Here is a 24588-nt window from a genome sequence, read left to right on the forward strand (position 1 = left end):
GATTATCGTGCCACTCATGACGTTGTCAACTTGATTTCTAAAATTTTACAGTGAAAGTACGTATTTCGGCAGCCGGATGAATGACAGACTGTACATTAATCAAAAAGAAGAGTAACGCAGTAACGCGGAGCCCACGAGTGGTTACAACTCTAGCAACGCTACAACTGCCACGGGGAAAAATCATCGAAACGGAGCTGCTGTTGAAAGAGCTGTTGCTTAATTTAAGTTTGACACAGAATATTAACTACCAGTAATGGTATTATAATATGGGAAGTAGTAGGTTTCACTTCTTCCAGCATGTCATCACTGCTCAGCAGGGAGACAACAATAACTTAAGTTTCATCATACAAAATATAGTTGCGTAATTGCAAATATAGATAAAAAATAACACAATTTTGTGAACTTAATTATTACAGTGGTAAGCAGTTACTATTTTTGTGCATACAACATGCAACTCTCTCTCTTTCTCTCTGCCTACTGCGGTGAGTTTGCAGATTGAATGTTGGCCAAACTGAGTATACCCAAATTCGCTGTCTGAGTGTATGGGAAAGATTGTTTGCTGTTTAATGTTGGAAGTGCGCGTGGTGTGTGAGGAAAGAAAAAGGTACTTTAGTAAGTTTGGTATATTATTTACGATTGTTTGTGAAAATGGAAATTACTGGTGTGGCGTGATCAGCGTATATGCTGATTTCGTACGCGACTTTAGAGTAACTCGTAACTCTGTTTGTTGGCGCCAAAATGTGTTTCTAATTTTGCTGAAAGTATATGCAATTCAGCGTATGACCGCGAAGGAGCAAAACTGTAGAAACTATAGTATTAAATATACCCGATATGCAGCTGTAAACGTTTATGCTCTGCTGTGCAACATCGAGAAGCCTGCTATGCTCGATATTTGTCAGTCGGCTAACTAACTTGCTTATTTATGAATGCATAGCTGCCCCAGTGTGTTAGATCGGAAATGTTTATTTTAGAGTCTGACAGTAATTAAGATGGAAATGGTTTCTCAAAAGTGTTTCCAGTGTATTGTTTTTATCTTGCGATCGGAAATGAAATTTGTATCCAAAAACTTCCTAAATTAAACGATACCTTCAGTGGTTATACAGTCAGAAGCAGTGCAAAGTAGTAGAAATAAATGTACCTCAGTGTTGCTGGCTGCGTAAAAAGTGGGAAGAGAATTGTGAGTGTGAAAAAAGTTTGGGTGATCTAGTACACATGTTATTGAAATGTATAGACTTTAAGGATGGATTGTTGAAATCTTGGGTTTCATCTGCTTTTCAGAATAGTAGTCCTGTATTCATTGCCATATATATTGCAGCCTGTAATTGCTTAAAATGAGAATGAAACTTGTGTTCAGTTTCTCTTATCATTGAGAATTTTCATTGAAATAGTGTGTAGAGTACAGTCATTAATAACAGGGGAATTATTAATGGATGTTAATTTCTTTCAGAGATGGCAGCCAGTCCAGAAACAAATAAGTCTCTGAGAGAAGCCCTGTATGATACACTTATGGGGATACTTTCACCACACCAAGAAGTAAGAACTGCTGCAGAAGACAGGATACAAGCCCTAGAAGTAACAGAAGGTAAAATAGTTAATTGCTGGGCAGCAGTTTTTGTTCATAGGAATTCTGTGCTGTGATGTTTACAATTTTAGATTGTCCTGTTCCACAGGACTAAAAATTAGTTGTTTGGGAACATTTTAGAGCCATCAGTTTGTCACTCAGATCTAATCATTCTTAGATGAAAGGTTAGGAAGGTGATTTTATAGAGCAAAGTTAAAATGTCTGCCAAGTTGTTAAAGTTTCAACATGTATTAATGTCAGTCAATTTGTTTTAAAGAGGTGGAGCAGTGTCAGTTATTTTAATGTTGTCCAAAAAATTTTCTCATGTTCATTTTGTTAGTGTGTAACAATAAATCCAAAGTAACAGTATAACAGATAATGGCTTAAAGAAAATGTCAAGGAAATGCATTTTGTGTGACGTGATGGAAGTATGACACTAGCTCATGTCATGTCAAACCATAATTTATCAAATTTTAAATGAACTATATTAAGAAATGACATGAAACTCATAAGGTCTAATAAGTGCTGAAACATTTGTATTTAAAATAGGAAAAAGACTTGTATTTTGAAGTTGGTTAGGTTTAATGAACTGTCAAAATTAAATTTGTGCTCAATGGAATGTACTTGTAGTAGTAAAAGCTACCAACCTGAAAGTTGGGGGGGGGGGGGGTATGCATCTTGCCTTCCTCCGTTACTCATTGCCCGAGGTGAAATAAGGGATTAGTGGCAAAAAAATAAGAGCAGAAACTCTGGAGCATTGGGTTTGTAGTTTAGCATTTACTTCTTAGACTGTCCAGCCACAGTGTGGTAATCGCCAGCAAAGGAAAAGTCTGTGTAACAAATACTGAAGTGACATTACACTTTTTATAAATGCACTTTAATTTCGCTATTGAATACTGACTTGCCCTTTCAGGAAAGTCTTTGAAGTCAATTGTCCAATAACTGTCCCTGAACAATTTGGGTTTAAATCTAGACTAAAGGCATTGTGTGTCCAACCTGTACTCCTCTATTTTGCATAGGTTGGCAATATATCTTTGTGTAGCCACCAAAGGGTGGCAGGGAGTATTAGTGTTTTTAATGCCACAATTAAAAATCAATTGACTTTATTTGCAGATTATGAAAGCTTGGCTTGAACTGCTAAGACTTCCATAATTTTTTTGTACTTTCATTTCAAAACAATGATTAACAGACACATATAGCATTACCAGAGGTCTACATTCTCGAGTTTGAAACTGTGTCTGTTAGTTTGTGAAACCAAAGAATTTGATGTCAGGAAAAACAATTCTGCTACACCATTTCAAAATTTTAAACATGGCTGAAGCAACAACTGTTGAGTCTTCACGATAAATAACAGCCAAACAGTTGCAGGATAACGATTTATTGAAATCCTTGACCACGGTTTTGGTATATTTAAATATACCTTCATCAGAAGCAAAAATACACCTGAACAGGAAGACACCTTCATTTGCAAAAAACTTAGCACCATAACTGAGATAGAAGAAAAAACACACGTATAGCTTTAAGTAACCATGAAAATTTCCAAAGTATTACTAGCACAAAAACTTCTGGTCACTTACTAAAATCAAATCCTGCAGTGGAGATAAACAAAACAATCGTGCAAAAGGCGTTGTCAGTAGTTAAAATTAAAATATCGCCTCCCTCTGTACAACATAATTATGAAGAGATCCTTGATGCCAGCACGAAAGATTATCAGTACTTAGCCTGTGAACTAGCGTGAAGAGCGTGTGGAAGCACTAGGGCAGACAGTTTCATGGAAAGGGCACTTGTGGTATGTGGGTGAGATGCTCCTTTCCTATCTTGTTGGGATTTTATGTATTTTGATGATGGTTGTTCGCAGTTTTTGATGTGTGTGTTTGGTTTAAATGAGTCTGTGGAAATACAGAAGCGTCCGATCCCGCCCGTCTGCTTTGACTCATGACGTCACAAATATGGCGGAAACGACCATAAACACGGTCGAATATGGCGCATATAAAGTCGGTATGTACACATTATGAGGACGAAAATAATCGAAAAACGCACAATTTCCACAAAAAAGCCTAATGACACTAACGGGACAAGTGTGGAAAATGGGGTGTTTTTGGGTGGGGGCAAACTAAATATAAGCAAATTTAGACACCCACCCCCACACAAAACCACACAAAACAATGAAAAAAACAGACATCACAAAACTCCCCAAACACACTATCATCTGGAATCTGGCACTTCCCTTGACCTATATAGCTCAACAGAAGCTCCCGATCCCATAAATTAGGATCAAACACTTCCCTTGTCCTACATAGCTCAAAAACATCTCCTGATACCAATATCAACATACACAGCCACACATTGGGATCGAACACTTCCCTTGACCTGCACACTGTTAATTTTATCAGTCATATCCATTCCTAAATAAAAACAACAACCGATTAATTTTACTAAAATTACCACACGATGTACAGTGAACACTAAATTAACCTTCACACAAAATCGTTAACTCACTGAAATGAATTCCACTACAAACACAGCCGACACTAGAACAATTCTGGATAATGAGCAAAAGCAAACTGAGCCCATTACACCACACAAAGGAAAACCCTGAACATACCACCAGAGAGCACAACAAACCACAACACGACAACATCTACAAACACACCACACTCATAAACCAAACTCTGCGCCGTCATGACGTCACACACAACACCCTTAAGTCACGGGTCAAAGCTAACGCGTGGGATCGGACACTTCTGTCGACCCAATTCTGTTAAGTTTTTTATTCATGACGACATGATGGTTTCAATTTACAACATTTTGTTTGTTTTCGCTAGTATATAGCCTAGTCTTTAATTTGCATGAGATTCTCGCGCATAACACTTGTTACCTCCTGTTAGATGTGTTCCTTAGCGCAAGCTTCACCTGCTTGACACTAAGACACAGGCAAATTAGTGTTCATATTTTCTATTGTGTGTTGGTGAATCTGACAAATGTGAAAATCTGGTTGTGGTAAATTGACTGGCAGTGAAGCCTAATGTTTACATCCATGCTACATTGAAAAATGCAAGGAGGCATCCAGTACATAATGTTGACCCATTGCGTTTACAGCTCAGTGAGCATTTAGAATATTGCCCTGCTAAACATATTTGTTTTCCAAAAAAGTACTAAATTTATATACTACGTAACAGCACTGCCTTTGTTCTCCATGAGCAGCTTCGTCATTCACAGCTGCTCAGAGTTGGCGTAAATTGTTGGTTGCATGTCGGTTTTACTTTGCAGAGATTTTGGTTTTGGTTCAGATGTGCTGTATGAATAAGGCGCATGTTAGTCAAATTGAAGATTGCTTACTACTTTCATTCAGTCTCTGGTGATGTGCTACTTCTCTAGGCTATATACAATGTAAACAATGTGTCAAATTGTTAAACAAAAATGTTATGCAGCTGTTATAGGCTGCGTATTTGTGAGCAGTAACAGATAAGTTGCTGATAAATACACTGGTGTTGAAAATTAGAGCAGTAAACAGAGATTTTTCAAGGTTGTATTTATTTTGCCACAAAATGGTATTAACAGGTGATAGTACAGTAGAAACAGTATAAAGAATACAGAATTTAAACAACTGCAACATGCGTAATGGTAGACAAAAATGTTTATTTTTCTAATGTCACAGATTTGTGCACACATTACAACACAGGTTAATGTGCTCAGTATGGAATGTGACCACATTTGACAGACACATGCTCGACAGTGATCGGGCATGTGGTGAATGATGTCACCAGTCATTTGTTGTGGCAATAATGCAGTCTTCCTGCAGAGCTGCTTGCAAATCTTAGTGGTTGGTGGATGCTGATGTGATGCACCAGTCTCCCTAGTGCATCCCAGACATGCGTGATGGGATGGAAATTGGGAGAGTGAGCAGGCTTTACGGTACATGCAATATCTTCAGTTTCCAAGAAAGCATCAAGCACCCATGCTGTATTAGATCGAGCATTATTGTCCTTCAGTACAAAGTCTGGGTCCACAGCACCTCACAACCACCATACATGAGGTCCCAAGATCTCATCATGATACCTGACAGCAGTTAACTCGCTTATTCACCCATACAATTTCATTAAGAGGTTTTAAGAGAGGTTAACATAATCTTTGCCCACATCATTGGGGATCCTCCTTGATATTGATCTTTTCCCATAATTTTAGGCTCTCAAAAAACATTGGCCCACTTTTAGGCTGTCCAGGGGCACCACCTTTAGTACTGCACGGCAATTGGCATCTGACCTCGCAGCATCCACTGGACGTCTTGTGTCGAAGCAATCTGTGTACAGAAGGCTTCGTCAGAGTGCCTTTTATTGTCTGAGACCTGCTGTATGTGTACCTCTGATGCATCTTCATGACTCCACTCTAGATGTACCCTACTGTGAAGATGCATCAGAGGTACACATACAGCAGGTCTGACAATAAAAGGCACTCTGACGAAGCCTTCTGTACACAGATTGCCTCGACACAAGACGTCCAGTGGATGCTGTGAGGTCAGATGCCAATTACCGTGCAGTACTAAAGGTGGTACTTCTGTGCCCTTACGTCTTTCTGACATCACATGTGGTGAGCCCTGACATGGTCTTCAGGATACAGTTTCTCTCTAAACTGTCACCACATGTGAGAAACAGCAGAATGATCCATATTAAGTCATCAGGCCACATCAGTTTGTGACTGTCCTGCTTCCATCCTTCTTATGGCACTCAACTGCAGAGTGTCTTGGACATCTTCTCTATGTGATACTGCATTGTCTGTGATTGTGTACACAGCAGTTATTGATGTGGGATTACCTGGCAGACACTACCCTGTTTGATAGGTGCCCTGAGGTTACTTCAATTTTGGACACCAGTGTATATTGACGGAATTTATATTACTTCTGAAAATTGTGTAAGCATTTGTTGGTTGTGTTAATGTTGCCATTATTATATTATCTGTAAACATTATATCAAAACGTTTTGCTATGGTGTGCAACACATTTGTTATATTGTTTCTTCCTACATAAGTGAAATTATAAAAATTGTGTTTAAAATTTCTTGCATTAACGGGAAAGAAGTTTTAACTATTTTGGCAATCTTCCAGTTTGGAATTTACTACCATTGAGGAAAAAAAAGAGATAAAACTCACATCAGCAAAAAGAAAATGTATGCTCAGAAATAACTGATGTCCATATTAGAATTCCCTTCTGTGGCAAAAAAATGTCCTTAACAGAGCTCCCCATAGCAGATGCTGACTAAAACTGGCTCAATCAACTGTACACGCAAATGTTACCTCTGCTATGTCAATTCCTCTTTCCCTAAATGACTTAACCAAGCACTGGCAAAAAAATGTGGTGCTGGTTACATCTAGCATTTAAAGCTAGTTAAACCAGCTAGTATCAAGTGGGAAGTATTGTAGAAGTGCGTTGTATTTAAGTATTCATTATGATCTATCTAAATAGATCCTTCTGTAACTGTAAAGGCACTTTTTCTTATGTTGTCTTTTAAGTATGGGCATGCTGTCTTGTATTGTCACAGTTTGTGGTAGTGTTCGTAGATTTTCCATAGCGCATTCTCTCATTAAGTTGCTGCCAGATTTAAATAAGAGGTCATTGAGGGAAAATATAAGAATTGTTAGCTTTAACCAAGGTACACCACTTGTACAATCAGTTCAGGGTGCTTTATCCTGATCTCTCAGCTGTCAAGCTGTTACAGATAGGATGATCTGCAAGGAATGAAAGTATGTTTCTCATTCATTATCAGTGTAGTTGACAAGTGACAGGTTCCAACTGTGCCTACTTATGCCTCATCTGGAAGTGGATAGCCTAAGAGGAAGAAAAATGGAGTGTTATTCTGACAGCCAACATCTGTCAACTGGTACCATCTCATAGTGTGGGTGGATGGGAGCTTAAGACACGTTGGGCATTTGAGGTTACCTTTCCTCTCCACACTGTTTTTTCCCTCCATTTAAGAAGTTGTTCACACATTGCCGCTAAAGGTCAAGTCCAAACAATCTTTTATTTTCCAATAGGATTGTGTTGCATTAAATGAAATAAGTAGCACTATTTTAGGACACTGATTCCTCTTATCCATCAGAGATGGTGGTCTGGCTGTAAAACTAAGCCTTTTCTTTCAAGCTTGTGTACTACCACCTGGAGCTGTAAAAGTAATATCCAGGGTGCTTACCTCACCTTCAAATCACCTTATTGGCCGTTTGTGCTATTGGGCTGGCCTTCCCTGCTACATTGCACAATGAAAGTTATTACACACGTGAACAGTCTCCACTTAACCAAATAAAATGGCTCTCTTCACCAGTATAACAATTAGAATTTACAACAGGGCTCATATTTTAATAACCTATTTAGAAGTTAAAAGTACCTGCATCTTTATTATAATATGGATGTTAATAAAAGGCAGGAAAGGAGGGTAATTGTCACAAACTTGGAGGAAGAAAAATATAAAGCAAACTTTCAAAAAATAAGAGCAATGTACCAAGGGATGAAATGAACTCTGTAGAAGAGGAATGGGAAGTTCAAAACAGTGATGGCAGTGGCAGCAGAAAGTGTTTAGGTGAACCAGTGATAAGAAAAGGTGAAAATAACAACTTTCATTGAATGATAAGAAGGGGAAGTTACAAAGAAAAGAAAAGAAAAGCTTTCTGTTTATAGTTACAGGAGATAACAGAGGAAGCAAGAAAGGAATACTGTCAGAGTTTTAGCAGGAGAGAACAGGGAATGAACTGAAGAGTAAACAAAAATGACAGTGAGGGGAGTAAAGGAATGGTAAAGGTTAAAAAGAAAATTATGATTGAAAATGCCAGGATGATATATAAAGAATGAAGGGAAGTTAAAAATGTACAGGAGATAAATGAGGTGTGGAAGGAATATTTTGAAGAGTTGCTAAACACCAATGGAAATAATCGGAGAGGGAAGTGAGGCGCCAGGAAATGTAGACAAAGTTGACACAGACGTAACCTGGGCAGAAGTGGAAGATGTGATAGAGGGTAGAGGAGGGAAAGCACATGGACTGTAGAGAAGGTAAGTATGGAGATGGTTGAGAGCACTTTGCATTGTTGGAGTGAAGTGGCTCTATTGGCCATCATAACAGTATGAAAAGAATACACATCTGTAGAGTGGGTTATAGAAATCATACTGACAGTTTTTAAGAAACATTGCAGGAAACTGTTAAGCTGCCAAGGCATTTGAGAAGATTCTGGAAAAGGGTATGGAACAGAGTAGGAGAAATGATAGTAACAGTATGAGTTTAGACTGGGAATGTCAACAGAAGATCTATTTTTTTTTTAGTGTAAGGCATCTACAGGAGACACTGTGAATATGGTATGGACTTAGTAATGGAGTTCCCATACACTAAGTTGTATGATAAAGAAGCAAAAGCTGAGAAGTGCTTCAGTAAAGGGCTGAATGTGAGGAGAATAAAGTAAATGTACCAGGAAAGTGTAAGTTGTGTAAAAGTAAGAAGTTTGAACAGAAAAAGTGGGTTGAAGCAAAAGTGCCATATCCCCCTTACTTTTCATCACTATTATGGATGAGATAGTGGCAGTGAGGATATGGCCATAAAATATGAAATCACTATTGTTTTCAGATGGTTTAATGGTGTGGGGGTGGAGGAGATGTAAAAAATTTAATGCAATGCTGTGTGGTGGTGATATAGTGGAAAGTTTTAAAGTACCAGGGAAGCATAAGACAGTGGGAGGAATAGGGAGGTCAGTGAAGGCAAGCCTGTGAGTTCATGCAAGGTGCAAGAAGCCTGGTCTGGAGCAAGGACGTACCACTGAAGAGTAAGCAGATGGGCGTATTAGACTATAGTAGCCATGTATGTGTTAGAAATGTGGGTAATGAAGAAAAGGCAGGTGAACAGGATATAGGCTTGAGAGATGAAATTTCAAAGTAGCAGAATGATTTATTAGGAGGGATAGAGTAAGGAATGAGATGGTGAGAAAAATAGTGTAAGAGAAACCCATCCATGAGACAGTGGAAGAGATTAGCATGGTATGGGCATGTGGGAGGACAGGGGAAGATGGAAAGGCTTATGCTTGAGAGAGACTCGGACAGGGATTGCAAACTTATGAGAAATAAAACATAAAGTTTGGCACAAGATAGTGTTGACTTGTCAGTAAGCATGAGGAACCAGCAAGCTTTTAACTGACCCACAAACTATTGTAGACATCCCTCTTTAGTGAGGAAAGCTAAGTATTTATGTGGTTCCTGGTTGAGTGGAATGTAAGTAAATTTGATACATGTGGAGGAACTGAGCCTGTAAACACATGTATGGCCTACATGCTTGTGATCCCTGGAAGATCATTTTAAATACCAACAACCCTTTTTTAAGAACATATAAAATCTACAAAAAGGGTGACTATATTGAGAGGGAATTAAATTTTTAGTGGCTGTTTGCCTTAATGAAATGCTTTCTTTCCTGTCACTTATGTGCAAATAAACGGTTCTAGTTCATGTGTGTGTAGGCCTACTACTTGATAAGTTGAATTGAACTTACCACTGTTGGATCTATTCAAGGTTTGCACCTGCTCTGAAGACAGCATTTTTTTCCTGACTGAAAGCAGCAATGAAATTTCAGACATGTGTACAACGTGGAGCTTCAAAGATTGATGAGATGTGGAGAGCCTTGTAGGTGGTGAGGTCTAAATGTGGTTTTATTTTTACGGAGCAAAAGAAGTGATAACGGTTTTAATTTCTGATTGGAATTTTAGTTAATAGTTGGAATTTTGTTGTAGTTTAGATAATCTCCAAAACTTTGATTGTGCACACAATTTGGTTTAGGCAGGAGTCTCACTTCAGTGGCTGTCATTTTCCTTTGCTGTGTCATTAGGATTCACTTAGGTGGATTCATGGGCTACAAGCAGAGACTGATGTGTGAAAAGCTCCTGTCATTGTGCCATCTCCCCATCCCAAGAATTTATTCTAATTTTGCCAAAATAGAAAATCATTTAGAGCAAAGGAAATGCATAGAATAATTCTGCTGTGTACTTCAGATGGGGAGAGCTTCAACAAAGTATCTGAGCAGGATTTTGAAGGAAACTGGTACAATGTGTTGCAATGCTGTAAGCATACACCTCGATGTTCCCAGTCCCTCAGTTGTAACTTTCATACAGGGCACTGACTTTTGTTACATGCCTCTGCTAACAGGATACAACAGTTTGCTCAAGGTCTTGCATATATTTCACTATGCCATATATTGAAAACATTTTACATTCCAAGTAGAAAGAATTCTGAATTGGAGACCTTCCCCTTAAGTGTGAACAAGGGAATAGAATAATGGTTCACACCTTATTTCCAAACACACATAACAAGTTGTTGATTTTGACAATAACATTACTTGTAAAATGAGCTTTAGAAACATTATTATGGGAACAGAGACAAACATTTAGTCCATTTATTTTAGCAATATTCTTCTTATATTTCGATTTAAAGCTATTAACATGATTTGTATTGTCATACATCACATAAAACAAATTTACAATTGCATAAAATAACTGCCATTGAGCATTTCGTCCCACATCATACATTTTTAGCTCTGAGAGTTAGTTGTCAGTACTGTTTAATCAGTGAAGAGATTTAAGTAAACTTAAATCACTGTAAATATTTTCCCCCTCAAATTTTACACATAGTAGTAGAAAATTTTATCTTTTGAAGTTGACTTACATAATTTGTAAAAACTTGCAATATATGCCACTCAACGATGTTTGTGTGGGTGTAGTTACATGCTGAAGTAAACCAAAATGAATGCTTCAGTCTGATTAGTTTAAGATAGTGTGGGGCCAATACAACTGAACTAAAAGGAGTCTCGAACATTTCAGCCTATATGTGATGGTCCCCTCTTGGGTTGTTGTTGTTGTTGTTGTTGTTGTTGTTGTGGTGGTGGTGGTCTTCAGTCCTGAGACTGGTTTGATGCAGCTCTCCATGCTACTCTATCCTGTGCAAGCTTCATCTCCCAGTACCTACTGCAACCTACATCCTTCTGAATCTGCTTAGTGTATTCATCTCTTGGTCTCCCTCTACGATTTTTACCCTCCACGCTGCCCTCCAATGCTAAATTTGTGATCCCTTGATGCCTCAAAACATGTCCCACCAACCGATCCCTTCTTCTAGTCAAGTTGTGCCACAAACTTCTCTTCTCCCCAATCCTATTCAATACCTCCTCATTAGTTACGTGATCTACCCACCTTATCTTCAGCATTCTTCTGTAGCACCACATTTCGAAAGCTTCTATTCTCTTCTTGGGTTAGACCTCCATATTTCCAAATTCTTCCAAAGAGCGAGCCAATTGGGGAAGAGTGCCTTACATGGTGCATTGAGGCCTTTAGCCAGCTTTCTTGTCATCGCATTGTCGTCCTGCTTGTTCTCCATCTCTTGGACAAGGATACATTCCTGGGTGTGATTTCCACCATGCACTGTGCAGTTTTGCTTTTTGCGGAGGTGATGACCATGGACTTCCTTGCAGCTGATATCCAGCACGGTAGCCTGTCCGTTGTGGTGGGGCTGCCATGCACCCTGTTGGTTGTAGTCACCTGACAACACAGGGATCGCTCTCCTGATGCCTGCGCCATTAACTCCCAAAGTATGCCAAGGAGTAGATGCCTCTCTCCCTGGGGCATCGGGACTCCCGGCAATGGCCATCCTGCCAGGTGGCCCTTGCTGAGGCTGGATGGTGCCTGTGGGGAGGGCCCTTGGTCGGAGTGGGTGGCATTAGGGTGGAGACGCAATGAAGCGTGGTACATCATCTCTTGCTGGTGGCCAGCTGTCAGCAATCTCTAAGCATTCTCGGCCTCAAATCAACGCTCAGAAATACAATCCCAAATCGTTCCCCTCCCTGGCCACACTGTGGGAGGAGCATAAGGCTCAGGATGGCAGTGAAATTGATTCGCCCCAGTTCCTAGTTTGTACGAGAGCTGATAGGGAGTCTTTCATGTCAACAAAGCCTCATTTCTTTGTAGAACATTAAGAGGACAAGTTTGGGGAGGTGGAGGGCTTGTCCAAAATGCGCTCTGGGTCAGTATTGATAAAAATGGCATCCTCTGCCCAGTCACAAAGGTTACTTGCTTGTGACAAGTTTGGGGATATTTCAGTTACCATCACACCCCATAAGAGTTTAAATATGGTCCAGGCTATTATTTTCCATAGGGACCTTCTTTTGCAGTCTGATGACGAGCTGCGCGCCAATGTAGAGTGTCGAGGTGTTCATTTAGTCCAGCGCGTTCATCAGGGTCCGGAGAATAATCAGATTGCTACCGGTGCCTTCATCTTGGCCTTAGAGGGTGATACATCACCGGAGAAGGTCAAGGTGATTGTCTACTGCTGCAATGTCAAGCCCTATATCCCTCCCCCGATGCGGTGCTTTAAGTGTTGGAAGTTCGGCCATATGTCTTCCCACTGTACTTCCAGCATCACATGTTGAGGTTGCGGGTGCCCATCACATTCCAATACTCCATGTGCCCTGCCTCCCATCTGTGTCAACTGCAGATAGCGTCATTCACCTTGTTCGCCAGACTGCAGGATCTCACAGCAAATGGCTTCCTCATATGCCGCAGCTACGACAACCATGATAGCCCCATCAGTTCAGTGAATTCCAGTCGGCCCACTGAGCTGTACAACTCCACATGCCCCCTTGCCCTGGGGGGTCTCTACCCTCCATGTTGTTGCTGTGCCACCTACCTCGGGAGCAACACCCCCTACCCACCCACCCACCGGGGACTTCGGTCCCCGCTTGTAAGCCGGAGAAGCGTCTAACTTCTTTGGCTCCTTTCACTCACAAGGGGTCCCTTGGGCCCCTCCCTTCCCAGGTTTCAACAAGTGGAAAGGATGACGCCCGGCAGTGGCATAAGTGTCCACAAGCAGCAGGTCGTAGGGCTTCGTGATCCTCCCCCGTCCCGGAGACTGAATCGGTGAAGCCCTCCCAGCCAGTGAAACCCCAGGAACAGTGAGAAAAGTCCAAGAAGAAGACCTATAAGGCGAAGGAACTTGTGGCACCAACCATACAGCAACCTACAAGCTCTGCATCTGAGGGCGAGGTAGAGATTCTGGCGTCCACTGAGGACCTAGATCTTGCTGGACTCTGACACAATGGATATCACTCACACAGGTACTCAATCAGTGGCAGCAGGTGACACAGAAGCAGTTTTTTTTTCCACCATCTTGCTGAGCTCCGACAACTTCTCAGCCTTCACACTTTCCTCTGCATTGCTCTTAAGGAAACTTTGTTTCCAGCGATGCGAAGCCCCGCCCTTCATGGCTATCGGGGTTATTATAGGAACCGGGCAGCTTATGAGAGGGTATCTGGTGATGTCTGCATCTACATCCTTCACTCCCTTTACAACGAGTCTGTCCCTTCATAAACACCTTTAGAGGCTGTCGCTGTTCGGGTGTGGACGCCTCGGGCTGTTACTGTCTGCAGTCTCTCTTCCACTGGATGGTGATGTCCCGCAGCATGTCCTGGCTGCGCTGATAGCCCAGTTGCCGCCACCTTTTCTGTTATTGGGCGACTTCAGTGCCCATAACCCTCTTTGGGGTGGCTTGGTGGCAACAGGCCGAGGCAGCATCGTTGAGCAAGTATTGGCACAATTTGACCTTTCTCTTTTAAATAATGATGCCTTCACACATTTCAGTGTGGCGCATGGCACGTACTCAGCCATCGACCTTTCGATCTGCAGTCCTAGCCTATTACCATCTGTCCAATGGAGTGTGCATGCCAACTTGGGCGGTAGTGACCAATTTCTGATCTTTCTGTCATTGCCACAGTGTCACTCCTCTGGGTACCCCTGCAGATGGGCTATGAATAATGCTGACTGGGACTTGTTCACCTCCATTGCCACTACTGAGTCTCTTTCAAATGACGCCATTGTTGTGGTGGTTCACTCGGTCACCACTGGCATAGTTACTGCTGCAGAATCTGCCATTCCATGTTCTTTTGGGTCTCCTTGGCAGATGACTGCCTTGGTGGTCAGAGATTGTTGAGGCGGGCACTCCAGCGTCACAAGCGGCATCACTCATTGTAACACTGTGTGCGAGTCCACTGCCTCATTCGCCAACACAAGCAGGTGTGCTGAGAAAGATATGCCTACCATTGGCCTCCGTACCTCTCCACCACAGGTCTGGGCCGAGATAGGCGACTCTATGGCTATCAGACCCCCATCAGTGTACTTGCGCTTTCACTGAATGGAGCAATCTGTACTGACTCACACAATTGCAAACCGCTTAGCGGAGCATTTTGCTCAGAGTTTCGCTTCCGCAAATTACCCACTGGCCTTCCGCTCCCTGAAAGAGCGGTTGGAACGTCGGAGCCTTTCATTTCGCATGCACCACCCTGAATCGTACAATGCTCCGTTCAGTGAGTGGGAATTCCAAAGTGTCCTAGCTGCTTGCCCTAATACGGCTCCCAGGCCAGATCGCATCCACTGTCAGATGCTCAAACGCCTCTCGGTGGATTGCCAGTGACGCCTCCTAGACCTTTTCAACCACATCTGGGTTGAGGGTCAGTTCCTGTCGCAATGGCGGGAAAGTGTCGTAATCCCCGTAGTGAAACTTTGCAAGAACACACTGGAGGTGGACAGCTACTGCCCCATTAACCTCACCAACGTTCTTTGCAAATTGCTCGAATGCGTGGTGAGCCGGAGGTTGAGCTGGCTACTTGAGTCTCGGGGCCTTCTGGCTCCATCTCAGGGTGGGTTCTGTAAGGGCCGCTCTGCTGCTGATAATCTGGTGTGCCTGGAGTCTGCCATCCGTATGGCTGTCAGCATCTGGTCGCCACCTTTTTTTACATGCAGAAGGTATACGATAAGACGTGTAGACATCACATCCTCTCTACGCTTCATGGTTGGGGTCTTCGGCATCCACTCAAAATTTTCTGTTGCTTTGTTCCTTCCATGTGCAAGTTGTGGCCTCTCATAGTTCCACCCAAGTTCAGGAGAATGGGGTACTGCAAGGATCTGCCTTAAGTGTCTGCGTCTTTTTGACTACAATTAATGGGCTCGTTGCGGCGGTGGGAACGTCTGCCTCATCTTACTTGTATGCTGACGACTTCTGCCTATACTATAGCTCCACTGGCATTGCAGCTGCTCAATGGCAGCTGCAGGGTGCTATCCGAAAGGTGCAGTCTTGGGCTGTAGCACGTGGCTTCCAGTTTTCAGCTGCCAAGACCTGCGTTAAGCATTTCTGCTGGCGACGTACTGTTCACCCTGAACCATGGCTTTATCTTGACGGCGAACCTCTTGCTCTGGTGGAGACGCATTGGTTTTTGGGGATTGGTTTTGAAAACCAATCCCCAGTTGACTTGGCTGTCTCATTCGGCAGCTTAAACAAACGTGCTGGCGGCATCTTGATGCTCTTAGTTGCTTGAGTCACACTAGCTGGGGTGCCGATCAGTCTACCCTTCTACGGCTGTATCGGGCGTTAATTCAGTCCCATCTAGATTATGGTAGCCTGGCTTACGGTTCGGCATCCCCTTCTGCATTGTGGTTGCTGGACCCCATCCTTCACACCTGGATCCGACCGATGGCCCTAGTAGTCTGGTCCCTTCAATCCCACCAACCAACCAACCAACCTTCACCTTGCCTTCCCTCCCTATCCTCGCTCCTTCACCCCCTGTGGATCCGGGGGTTAGAATAGGCCGGAGGTATTCCTGCCTGTCATAAAAGAGGCTACTAAAAGGAGTCTCTCACGTTTTGGCCTTTGTGATGGTCCCCTGTAGGGTTTGACCTCCATTTTTCAAAATTTTCCCAGAGAGTGAGCCAATTTGGGAAGGGCGCCTTACATGGTGCATCATGTGCTGACACCTATCATCCTTCGACGTGGATCTGCACTTCTGCTCATTCTCCAGCTGTTGGGCAAGGTCACCCTCCTGGGTGCATATTTTTCCATCGACTGTGCAGTATAGTTATCTACTCTGAGGATGACAGTGGACTTGTTTTCTTGGTTGCACCTGATTAACAGCACTGTAGCCTGTCCGTTGTGGTGGGTCCGCCATGTACCCTGTTGGTTGTAGCCCCCTGACCACACAGGGATCGCTCTGCTGATGCCTGTGCCATTACAAGGTGTATACGACCCGGGAAATCCGGGAAAAACCCGGGAATTTTTTCATCCGGGAGAAAACCGGTAAAAACCCGGGAATTTTTCGGAATTCCGGGAGTTTTTCATTGTTTTAATTTCAGTTAAGTTTTTGTAATTTTGACTGCAGAATTGATTCTCTAGCAAAGAACGTTATTATATCCTGCTACTGGAGAATGATACTGCAGCAATAAAATATAAACGAGAGGGAAAAAAATAAAACTTTAGTGGCAAAGGAAATGTGCAATTTACGACAACAAAACACCGTGCACGCACAAGCGTCTGCAGATAGCAAAAATATGTCAAAGGCCGTAGGGCGCAGACTGTAATTCTTCGTAACTATAAACTGCTTGCTATGAGCATGACATCACAACTGTTCACATTAGTGATGGGGAGCTCGTGAATGAGTCGTTTAAATGAACGCTTCACTCCAGTGAAGTGTGAACTAACCACTCAATTTTAATGAACTGGTACTTCAAACTCTCCACAGATAGTACACTCCACACTTTTTTTCTAGTTAGTTCGTTCACTCACTCTCTTCCCCTCTCCCTCTCCCACTACATTGGCGCTACGTCACTCATTCTCCCTTCACTTCAATCCTCCCTGTACTGCCTGTCGACGAATCGCACGGTGAAATACACTTAGAACAACAGTTGCACTTTGCTTTCACATAACCTAAATCGGCGAAGAAACCCCAAATTTCACTACTTTTACGCGATCGCGTGTTGCTAGCCATTGTATAAGCGTGAACAGACACAAAAACTGCTTTCGAATAAAATAAAGAGGGATTTTACCTGAAATCGTACCAATGACTACAGGTGACAGTTTACGTTTTGAATTTAGAGGGTTATTATTCTCAATAAAAATAAAATCCCGGAAAACTTCTGAATAATTACTTAACGTAGGTATATAGACTTTGTGACAGTGGTAAACATACTCATTCTATTTTGGATTAAATTTTAAAAGGAACATAAACTTGGACTGCATTTCGTTTGTAGCCCAAGTTTTCAGTCCATAAATACAACAAATAAGGTTTCACTTGGCAGATGAAGACTTTTTGGCGCTTCATGAGAAAATGTCGAGCAAAATTAAACGTAATACCTTCTTTATATGTGACAGGCTTCTCTGTTTATCTTTCCTTTGTCCCCTTCGACCATCCTGTATTTAACTCAGACGCTGTAAGACGCAAAACGTTGCGTGCACGTTACCGCATAGTTCGGCCATCTGTTGGTAAAAATATGAAGTATTACGAAGCTTTATTGTACGAGCGAGGCGAAGCGAGCGTAGCCGCGGCTGAACGGCGAACTGGGCAACTTCGCCAGGCTTCCGTACTTCATGAATGAACTACTTCATTTGAACGCTTCACGGCAAAGAGTGAAATGAATGAAGTACTTCACGGGAATGAACGAGTTCGACCCATCTCTAGTTCACATTAGGTTCGTTTGACCAGTTGCCAGCGGTCTGTTGCGCATGCGCATTTGACTCGCGTGTAAGCAGTACCTTCTCCCGCTTCCCGCTACTTGAAGTTTGGCTGTTAGCTGTATCGGTAGTAGCAGCAAGCAGCCAGATGCAAACGAGAAAATTTTTTCTCGCGCACCCTAGCTGCCAGATTCGCGCTTGCACAGAGTTGTCTGAGTTGTAGTGGGGAGGGGGTTAGTCTCCACGTGACCCGTGTTTACGTTATTTCGCTGCTTCTCTTCGTGTACAGCTCCCATGTAAAATGAAAACAAAAAGGGTTTCTGTGGCCGGGAGCTATCAAGTGAATTAAAATACATTCACATAATTACGGAGGGCAAAAATATATTATTAATTTCAGTTTTCTGATTTTATTTTCTTTCCAAGTTAGTAGCAGTCAAGCATTAATCTCCTTGCAGAAGAATGAAGTTATTTTTGCAAGTCTGCTAAAGAAATTCCGCTGAGGCAATCATTTTATTTGAAACGAAATGTTTCATTCTACAGTGTTGGCTAGTTCCAACTGTTCGCTGAATTTAAAGTGCACGTTATCTTCTGCCATGTATGGCATTATGCCATAATAAAGAACCAAACATGAGATCGTAGAGTACTGGTACTCCAAGAAAATTTACATCCAAAAATCCACACTGGAAGCTTATCATCAGATGGGACCTACTTCATTGTGAATCTGGAAAAAGCCAATTTGCACTTCAAGCCGAATTATGCATTTTAGTATGGTTTACGAAATTTCGATGCTCTTTGGAGTATCCTCTGATGCCCTGTTTCTTTTATGGTGTAATGTAAGCTCTCTTAGTGCTTTATACACTTGAACATGTGGGCTTTCTACACCACTGCACTTGCACACGCACAGTAATGCGTTTTCTGGCAACTGGTAAATGGAACCTATTTCTAACAGTATTGCGAACGGTGGTTAGAAAAGCGTTACTTTCAAAGTAAATTTCTTTTTACGCAAGATGAATTATGTAACGTGTGAGAAAGTGGGATGGATATCTAAATCACAGACGTTCGAAACTGAACAGTTTGAGGACCAGCCACTTACAAGAATTTCAAGCCGAGGCATTTGTCATAATTTTAAATTTACTGGCACATTTGTGTGATGTATCTTAGGCTAGGCGCAAATTGAGACGCGTATAACGCGTGTGGTGCGACGCAGCGTAGCGCGCATTTTTGTAACTTCACAGGTTCAAATGGGCCCGCGTAAATAATATAATAAGACAGTGTACTACATGCATGTGAACATCACATTTCCACTTCAAGCTAGAAACAGTCGAAAAGCAGTCACAAATAACAATGTTTTAATTGGTTCGCCGTGATGAGACAAAGCATTTAAATTGTTGCATGCACATCATCAGCATTAATAAACTAATTATACAACAGGCTACACAAATGAAGAAAATGGTCGGTATTATTACGAAAGTAGGAATATCCTAAAAGTGTGTTATGATTAGGCATATTTAATTTGTTGAAATGTACTGCTGACAAAGGCAGATCAACTTTCATGACAATGTTTTTCGAACGCCAACTCACAAGGCACTCATGGCTAGCTCCTGCATTCCTGTCGCGCCCATTATCCTCCGCTGCTGGCAATACACTGACCATTGTGTTGTGCGACATATCAATTGTATATTTTTCTCAGTAACAACTATTTTATTCGCGACCACACATTGTCAATTTGGCAAGCCGTACGTGAGTAACCAGTATCTGGCATGTGCCTATCATTCCGCCTGAAGGAACGCTCGTCATTATTTTGTACTGCTCAGATCAAGAGAAGGAATAAAATCATTTGGTAAGTTTCCATTCCAGTTGCTGAGTGTTAAAAATACGACGGGTTACGGGGATTCCACCAAAATTCCAACAGAGTTGGCAATCTATTTTTGTGTGATTTGTTAACCTTTTCTCATTATAAGAAGCATCACCGTTTGTGAGTAACGGCCACATTTCTCTTGGTGACTGGTCTAATTGTACTTACTTTGTCACAGTGTAATTTGCCAAACTCATCTCACAGCAGCTATTGAGATAGAATTCCGAAACGGAGTGCCTCATTAAATAAGTAATTGGCAATCACAGAGCTCAATAGCTTACTGAAAACCTCACACTGTCGGTTTGCAGGAACATAAAAGAAGAAATTTTATGTTTATTTTCATACTAGCAAGCTCTTGTTTCGCTAGCTGTCGATAACTCTTAAAAAATTAGTCTCTGGAGTGAAATAAATAAAAAGGGAAGTATATTGCCATAGATAAGAAAGTTCCGTGTGTTTAAGAATTAGAAAAAACTCTCCTCCTTGTGTGCTATCATTCGCCAAACTTTCGTTTCGATGTCTTTAGTGGTTTAGGAAATATGAGAGATGTTGCGAGTATTTCATTCTCGTGGGCGTGAAATCGGAAGTGAGCGCGCTACTGGGGGTCCATTTTCTCGAGATCGGAGGCAGATAGAGACCTCCTCCCAAGTCTAAACAAAAATTGAACATGTTAGCTAAATTTCATACGCAGCAACATATGGCGTAATACGCACCAAACGCAAAATCATAGCAACCCCTAATTTTCGTTGCAAACTTCTTGAGTTTTGCGTAGTGTATTACTAAAATGTATACATCACAATAAGAATGGTCATTAGCGAGATGATAGGCACTTCGCCATGAAGCTGACATATAACGCTACAAGTAAGGCAAAATCAAATATTTTCAGTGAATAGTTTCTGTAAAATCGTTTGAGAAAGTTAACAGGGTGCGCGTGCTTCGGTTCTGTCAGCGCAGAGCGCCGCCAGTCGGCGCGTGCGAGGTATGGTGTACGCGTCGCAATATGCGCTGCACCCGCGCGACTAGTGCGGCACGTGCGCGTCGAGCTGTAGTTTCGTGTCACGTCACACGTGCCATACACGTCTCAATTTGCGCCTACCCTTAAAGTATAACACACGCAAAAACGACCAATATTATATGTGAACGCTTAGCTTTTCTTGTAGATACACGGTACTGTGTACATTAATGTAAACCGTTAACTTTTCCTCTTGTGTGTTCGCGCTATGTAACCAGTAATCTTGCTATTGGCTGACTATAACACGTGTCCTATGCTCTGAATAGCTGCTGCCATCGGCTGGTGAGATCTCGTGGCTTGAGATATGACTCGCTTACAAAAGGATATCGCAACCTGGGTTGCGACGCCCTGGAAACTAACGCGCTGTGTTTGGTGCAATTCGAATTTATACTTTCGTAATACGAAAATATGCAGCGTATATGTTGCTGCAAATCAAAGGTATTTCCAAAACTTCTCTTCTCCGTCTTTTCTTTTTTCGTGAAGTTCTACGCGATTATACAAAACGTTAACCATTCAAAGGATTGATAAGTTTTACAGTTCCGATGGAAAATCTACGGAAAACCTACTGTCACTTAGCGCAGAAAAAGTGTATTTTCCCCCAGGAAAAAGCATATTTTTAAACGGGATATCCGGGATTTTTTTCCCTTGTCCCCGTATACACCCTGCATTAACTCCCCATGTATGCTGAGGAGTAGAAGCCCATCCCTCTGGGTCATCAGACCTGACAATGGCCGTCCAGCCAGGTGGCCTTTGCTGCGGCTGGGTGGCACCCGTGGGGAGGGCCTCCGGTCGGAATGGGTGGCATTAGGGCGAATGACATGCGATGAAGCATAGTACATTATCTCTTGCTGTTGTTCAAACACCAGCAGCCTCTAAGCGTTCACACGCTCAATTCAATGCACAGAAGTACGACCCCAAATCGCTGCTCTCCCAGGCCACAACATGGGAGGAATGTCAGGCAAAGGATGGCAGCAGCTCTTACCCCAATTCCTTTCATGTTAGAGAGCTGATGGGGAAACTTTCATGACGATGAAGCCTCAGTTTTTTGTTGAGCATTTAGAGGACAAGTTTTGGGAGGTGGAGGGCTTGTCCAAAATGAGATCTGGGTCAGTATTTATCCAAACAGTATCCTCTGCCCAGTCACAGGCTTTACTCATTTGGGACAAGCTGGGGAGGTTTCTGAAACCATCATACCCCATAAGAGTTAAAATATGGTCCAGGGTATCATATATTACAGGGACCTTCTTTTGCAGTCTGACGGTTAGCTGCATGCCAGTTTAGAATGACAAGGTGTACACTTCGTTTAGCATGTCAACCGGGGGCTGAGGGATAATCAGGTCGCCACTGGTGCCTTCATCTTGGTCTTTGAGGGTGATACATTGCCCGAGAAGGTCAAGGTGATGGTCTACTGCTGTGATGTTAAACCCTATATCCCTCCCCCGATGCAGTGCTTTAAGTGCTGGAAGTTCGGCTATATGTCTTCCCGCTGTACTTAGTGTCACATGCCGAGATTGCGGACACCCATCACATCCCAATACTCCATGTGCCCCGCCTTCCATCTGTGTCAACAGTGGAGAGTACCATTCGCCTTGCTCGCCAGACTTCAGAATTCTCCAGAAAGAAAGGAAAATCATGGAGTACAAGGCTCTCGACAGACTGACATACACTGAGGCAAAGAGGAAATTTGAACACCTACATCCTGTATGCATGACATCGTCTTAACATCTCCTCAACAGTAGTTCTAGCCCCATCAGCTCCGCCAACCCCAGTCACCTCTGAGCCAGAGGACTACACCTGCTCCCTTGATGGTGGAGGGCACTTCCCTCCCTGTAGCTCCGGCACCACCTACTTCAGGAGCAATACCCTTCCAACCGTCCGGATATCCATCCCCACTTGTAAGCCGGAGAAGCGTAAAACTTCTTGGGCTGCTCTCGCTAGGAAGGGGTCCCATGAGTCACTCTTCCCAGATTTCTGCTAGTGGGAAAGATGACAACCGCCAGTGGCTGAAGAGCCCAAAAGCAGTTGGTTGCAGGGTTTCACACTCATCCTCAGTCCTGCAGACTGAATCAGTGAAGTCCTCTCAGCCAGGGAGACCCAAGGAACAGCTAGAGAAATCCAAAAAAAGTTCCCCAAGACCAAGGGAATTGTGGTGGCACCCACACCACTGATACCTACAAACTCTGCGTCTGTGGACGAGGTGGAGATTCTGGCGTCCACCGATGACCTAGATCTCGCCTGACCCTCAGACAAAATGGATATAGACTGCTCAGGCAAAAAGTCAGTGACAGCAGGTGACTTGCCCTCCAGGAAACCTGGTTCCTGGCAATGCGGACCCCTGCCCTCTGCGGCTATAAGGGGTATTGCAGGAACTGTAGCGACTATAATAAAGTGTTTCGTGGAGTTTGCGTTTATGTCCTAAACTCAGTCTGTAGTGAAAATGTGCCCCATCAAACCCCTCTTGAAGCTGTGGCTGTCGGAATACAGACAACGCAGGAAATCACTATCTGCAATGTATATCTTCCTCCAGATAGTGTAGTATACCTGAATGTATTAACTGCACTGATTGATCAACTCCCTAAACCTTTCCTACTTTAGGGATATTCTAATGCCCGTAACTCCTTGTGGGGTGGCACTGTGCTTACTGGCAGAGATGTCAAAACTTTACTGTCTCAGTTAGACCTCTGCCTCTTAAATACTGGGGCCGCCACACATTCCAATGTGGCTTGAGGTAGTTATTCGGCCATTGATTTATCAATTTGCAACCCAGGACTTCTCCCATCTATCCACTGGAGAGCACATAACGACCTGTGTGGTATTGACCACTTCCCCATCTTCCTGTCAATGCCCCGGTGTCAAGCCCATGGACGCCTGCCCAGATGGGCTTTAAAGAAGGCAGGCTGGGAAACTTTCACCTCCACTGTTACCGTTGAATCTCACCCACACGGGAACATGGATGTGATGATGGAGCAGGTGACTGCAACAATAGTTTCTGTGGCATAAAAAAAAGATCCCTCGCTCTTTAGGGTGCCACCCCCCCTCCCCCCCCACCCCCCCACCCCCACCCCCGGGTGAAATACAGTCCCTTGGTGGTAGCTAGAAGTTGCTGAAGCAATTAAGGAGTGTGGGCGAGCTCTGCAGCGGCATAAGTGGGTCCTTCCCTAGAGCACCTCATAGCCTTTAAATGACTCAGTGCCCGCGTTCGCCAACTTATCAAACGACGGAAGCAGGATTGCTGGTCTTGGCCATTGAGTGCCATACGCCACCTTTCCAAGTCTGGGCAAAGATCAAATGTCTTTCCAGGCACTAGACCCCAACAGGTGTTCCCGGCGTTAACATAAACAGCGTATTACCTACTGACACAAACGCAATTGCTGAGCACTATGCTCCAGCCCTTGTCGGAGAATAACCCCGCAGCCTTTCACACTCTCAAAGGGTGGCTGGAAGGGAGTCCTAGTTTACTACAAGCCACAATGAAACCTATAACGCCCCATTTACATAGTGGGTGCTCCTCAGTGCCCTTGCACATTGCCCTGACACAGCTCCTGGACCAGATCGGATCCACAGCCAGATGAGTAAACATCTCTCATCTGCCTACAAGTGAAATCTCCTCATCTTCAACTGGATATGGTGGGATGGCATCTTTCCATCCCAATGGCGGGAGAGCACCATCA

The 24588-nt window shown here is 43.0% G+C and overlaps 1 protein-coding gene across 2 annotated transcripts in view; it reads left to right on the forward strand.

Annotated features, from left to right (window-relative positions):
* Nucleotides 1-510: 510 nt before the first annotated feature.
* The window catches only part of LOC126248353 (importin-9), a 160215-nt gene continuing 136137 nt past the window's right edge, over nt 511-24588 (forward strand). Inside the window, exons 1-2 of one of the 2 annotated variants that reach the window (XM_049949267.1) lie at nt 511-604; nt 1448-1582. In XM_049949267.1, the coding sequence (XP_049805224.1) occupies nt 1450-1582 (133 nt within the window). In that variant the 5' untranslated portion in view covers nt 511-604; nt 1448-1449. Of the gene's footprint in view, nt 613-1447; nt 1583-24588 lie in introns of both variants that reach the window. The other variant, XM_049949266.1, reaches the window with a different exon arrangement.

The sequence above is a fragment of the Schistocerca nitens genome, chromosome 3 (genome assembly GCF_023898315.1).
Source record: "Schistocerca nitens isolate TAMUIC-IGC-003100 chromosome 3, iqSchNite1.1, whole genome shotgun sequence".
Taxonomy (NCBI): Eukaryota; Metazoa; Arthropoda; class Insecta; order Orthoptera; family Acrididae; genus Schistocerca; species Schistocerca nitens.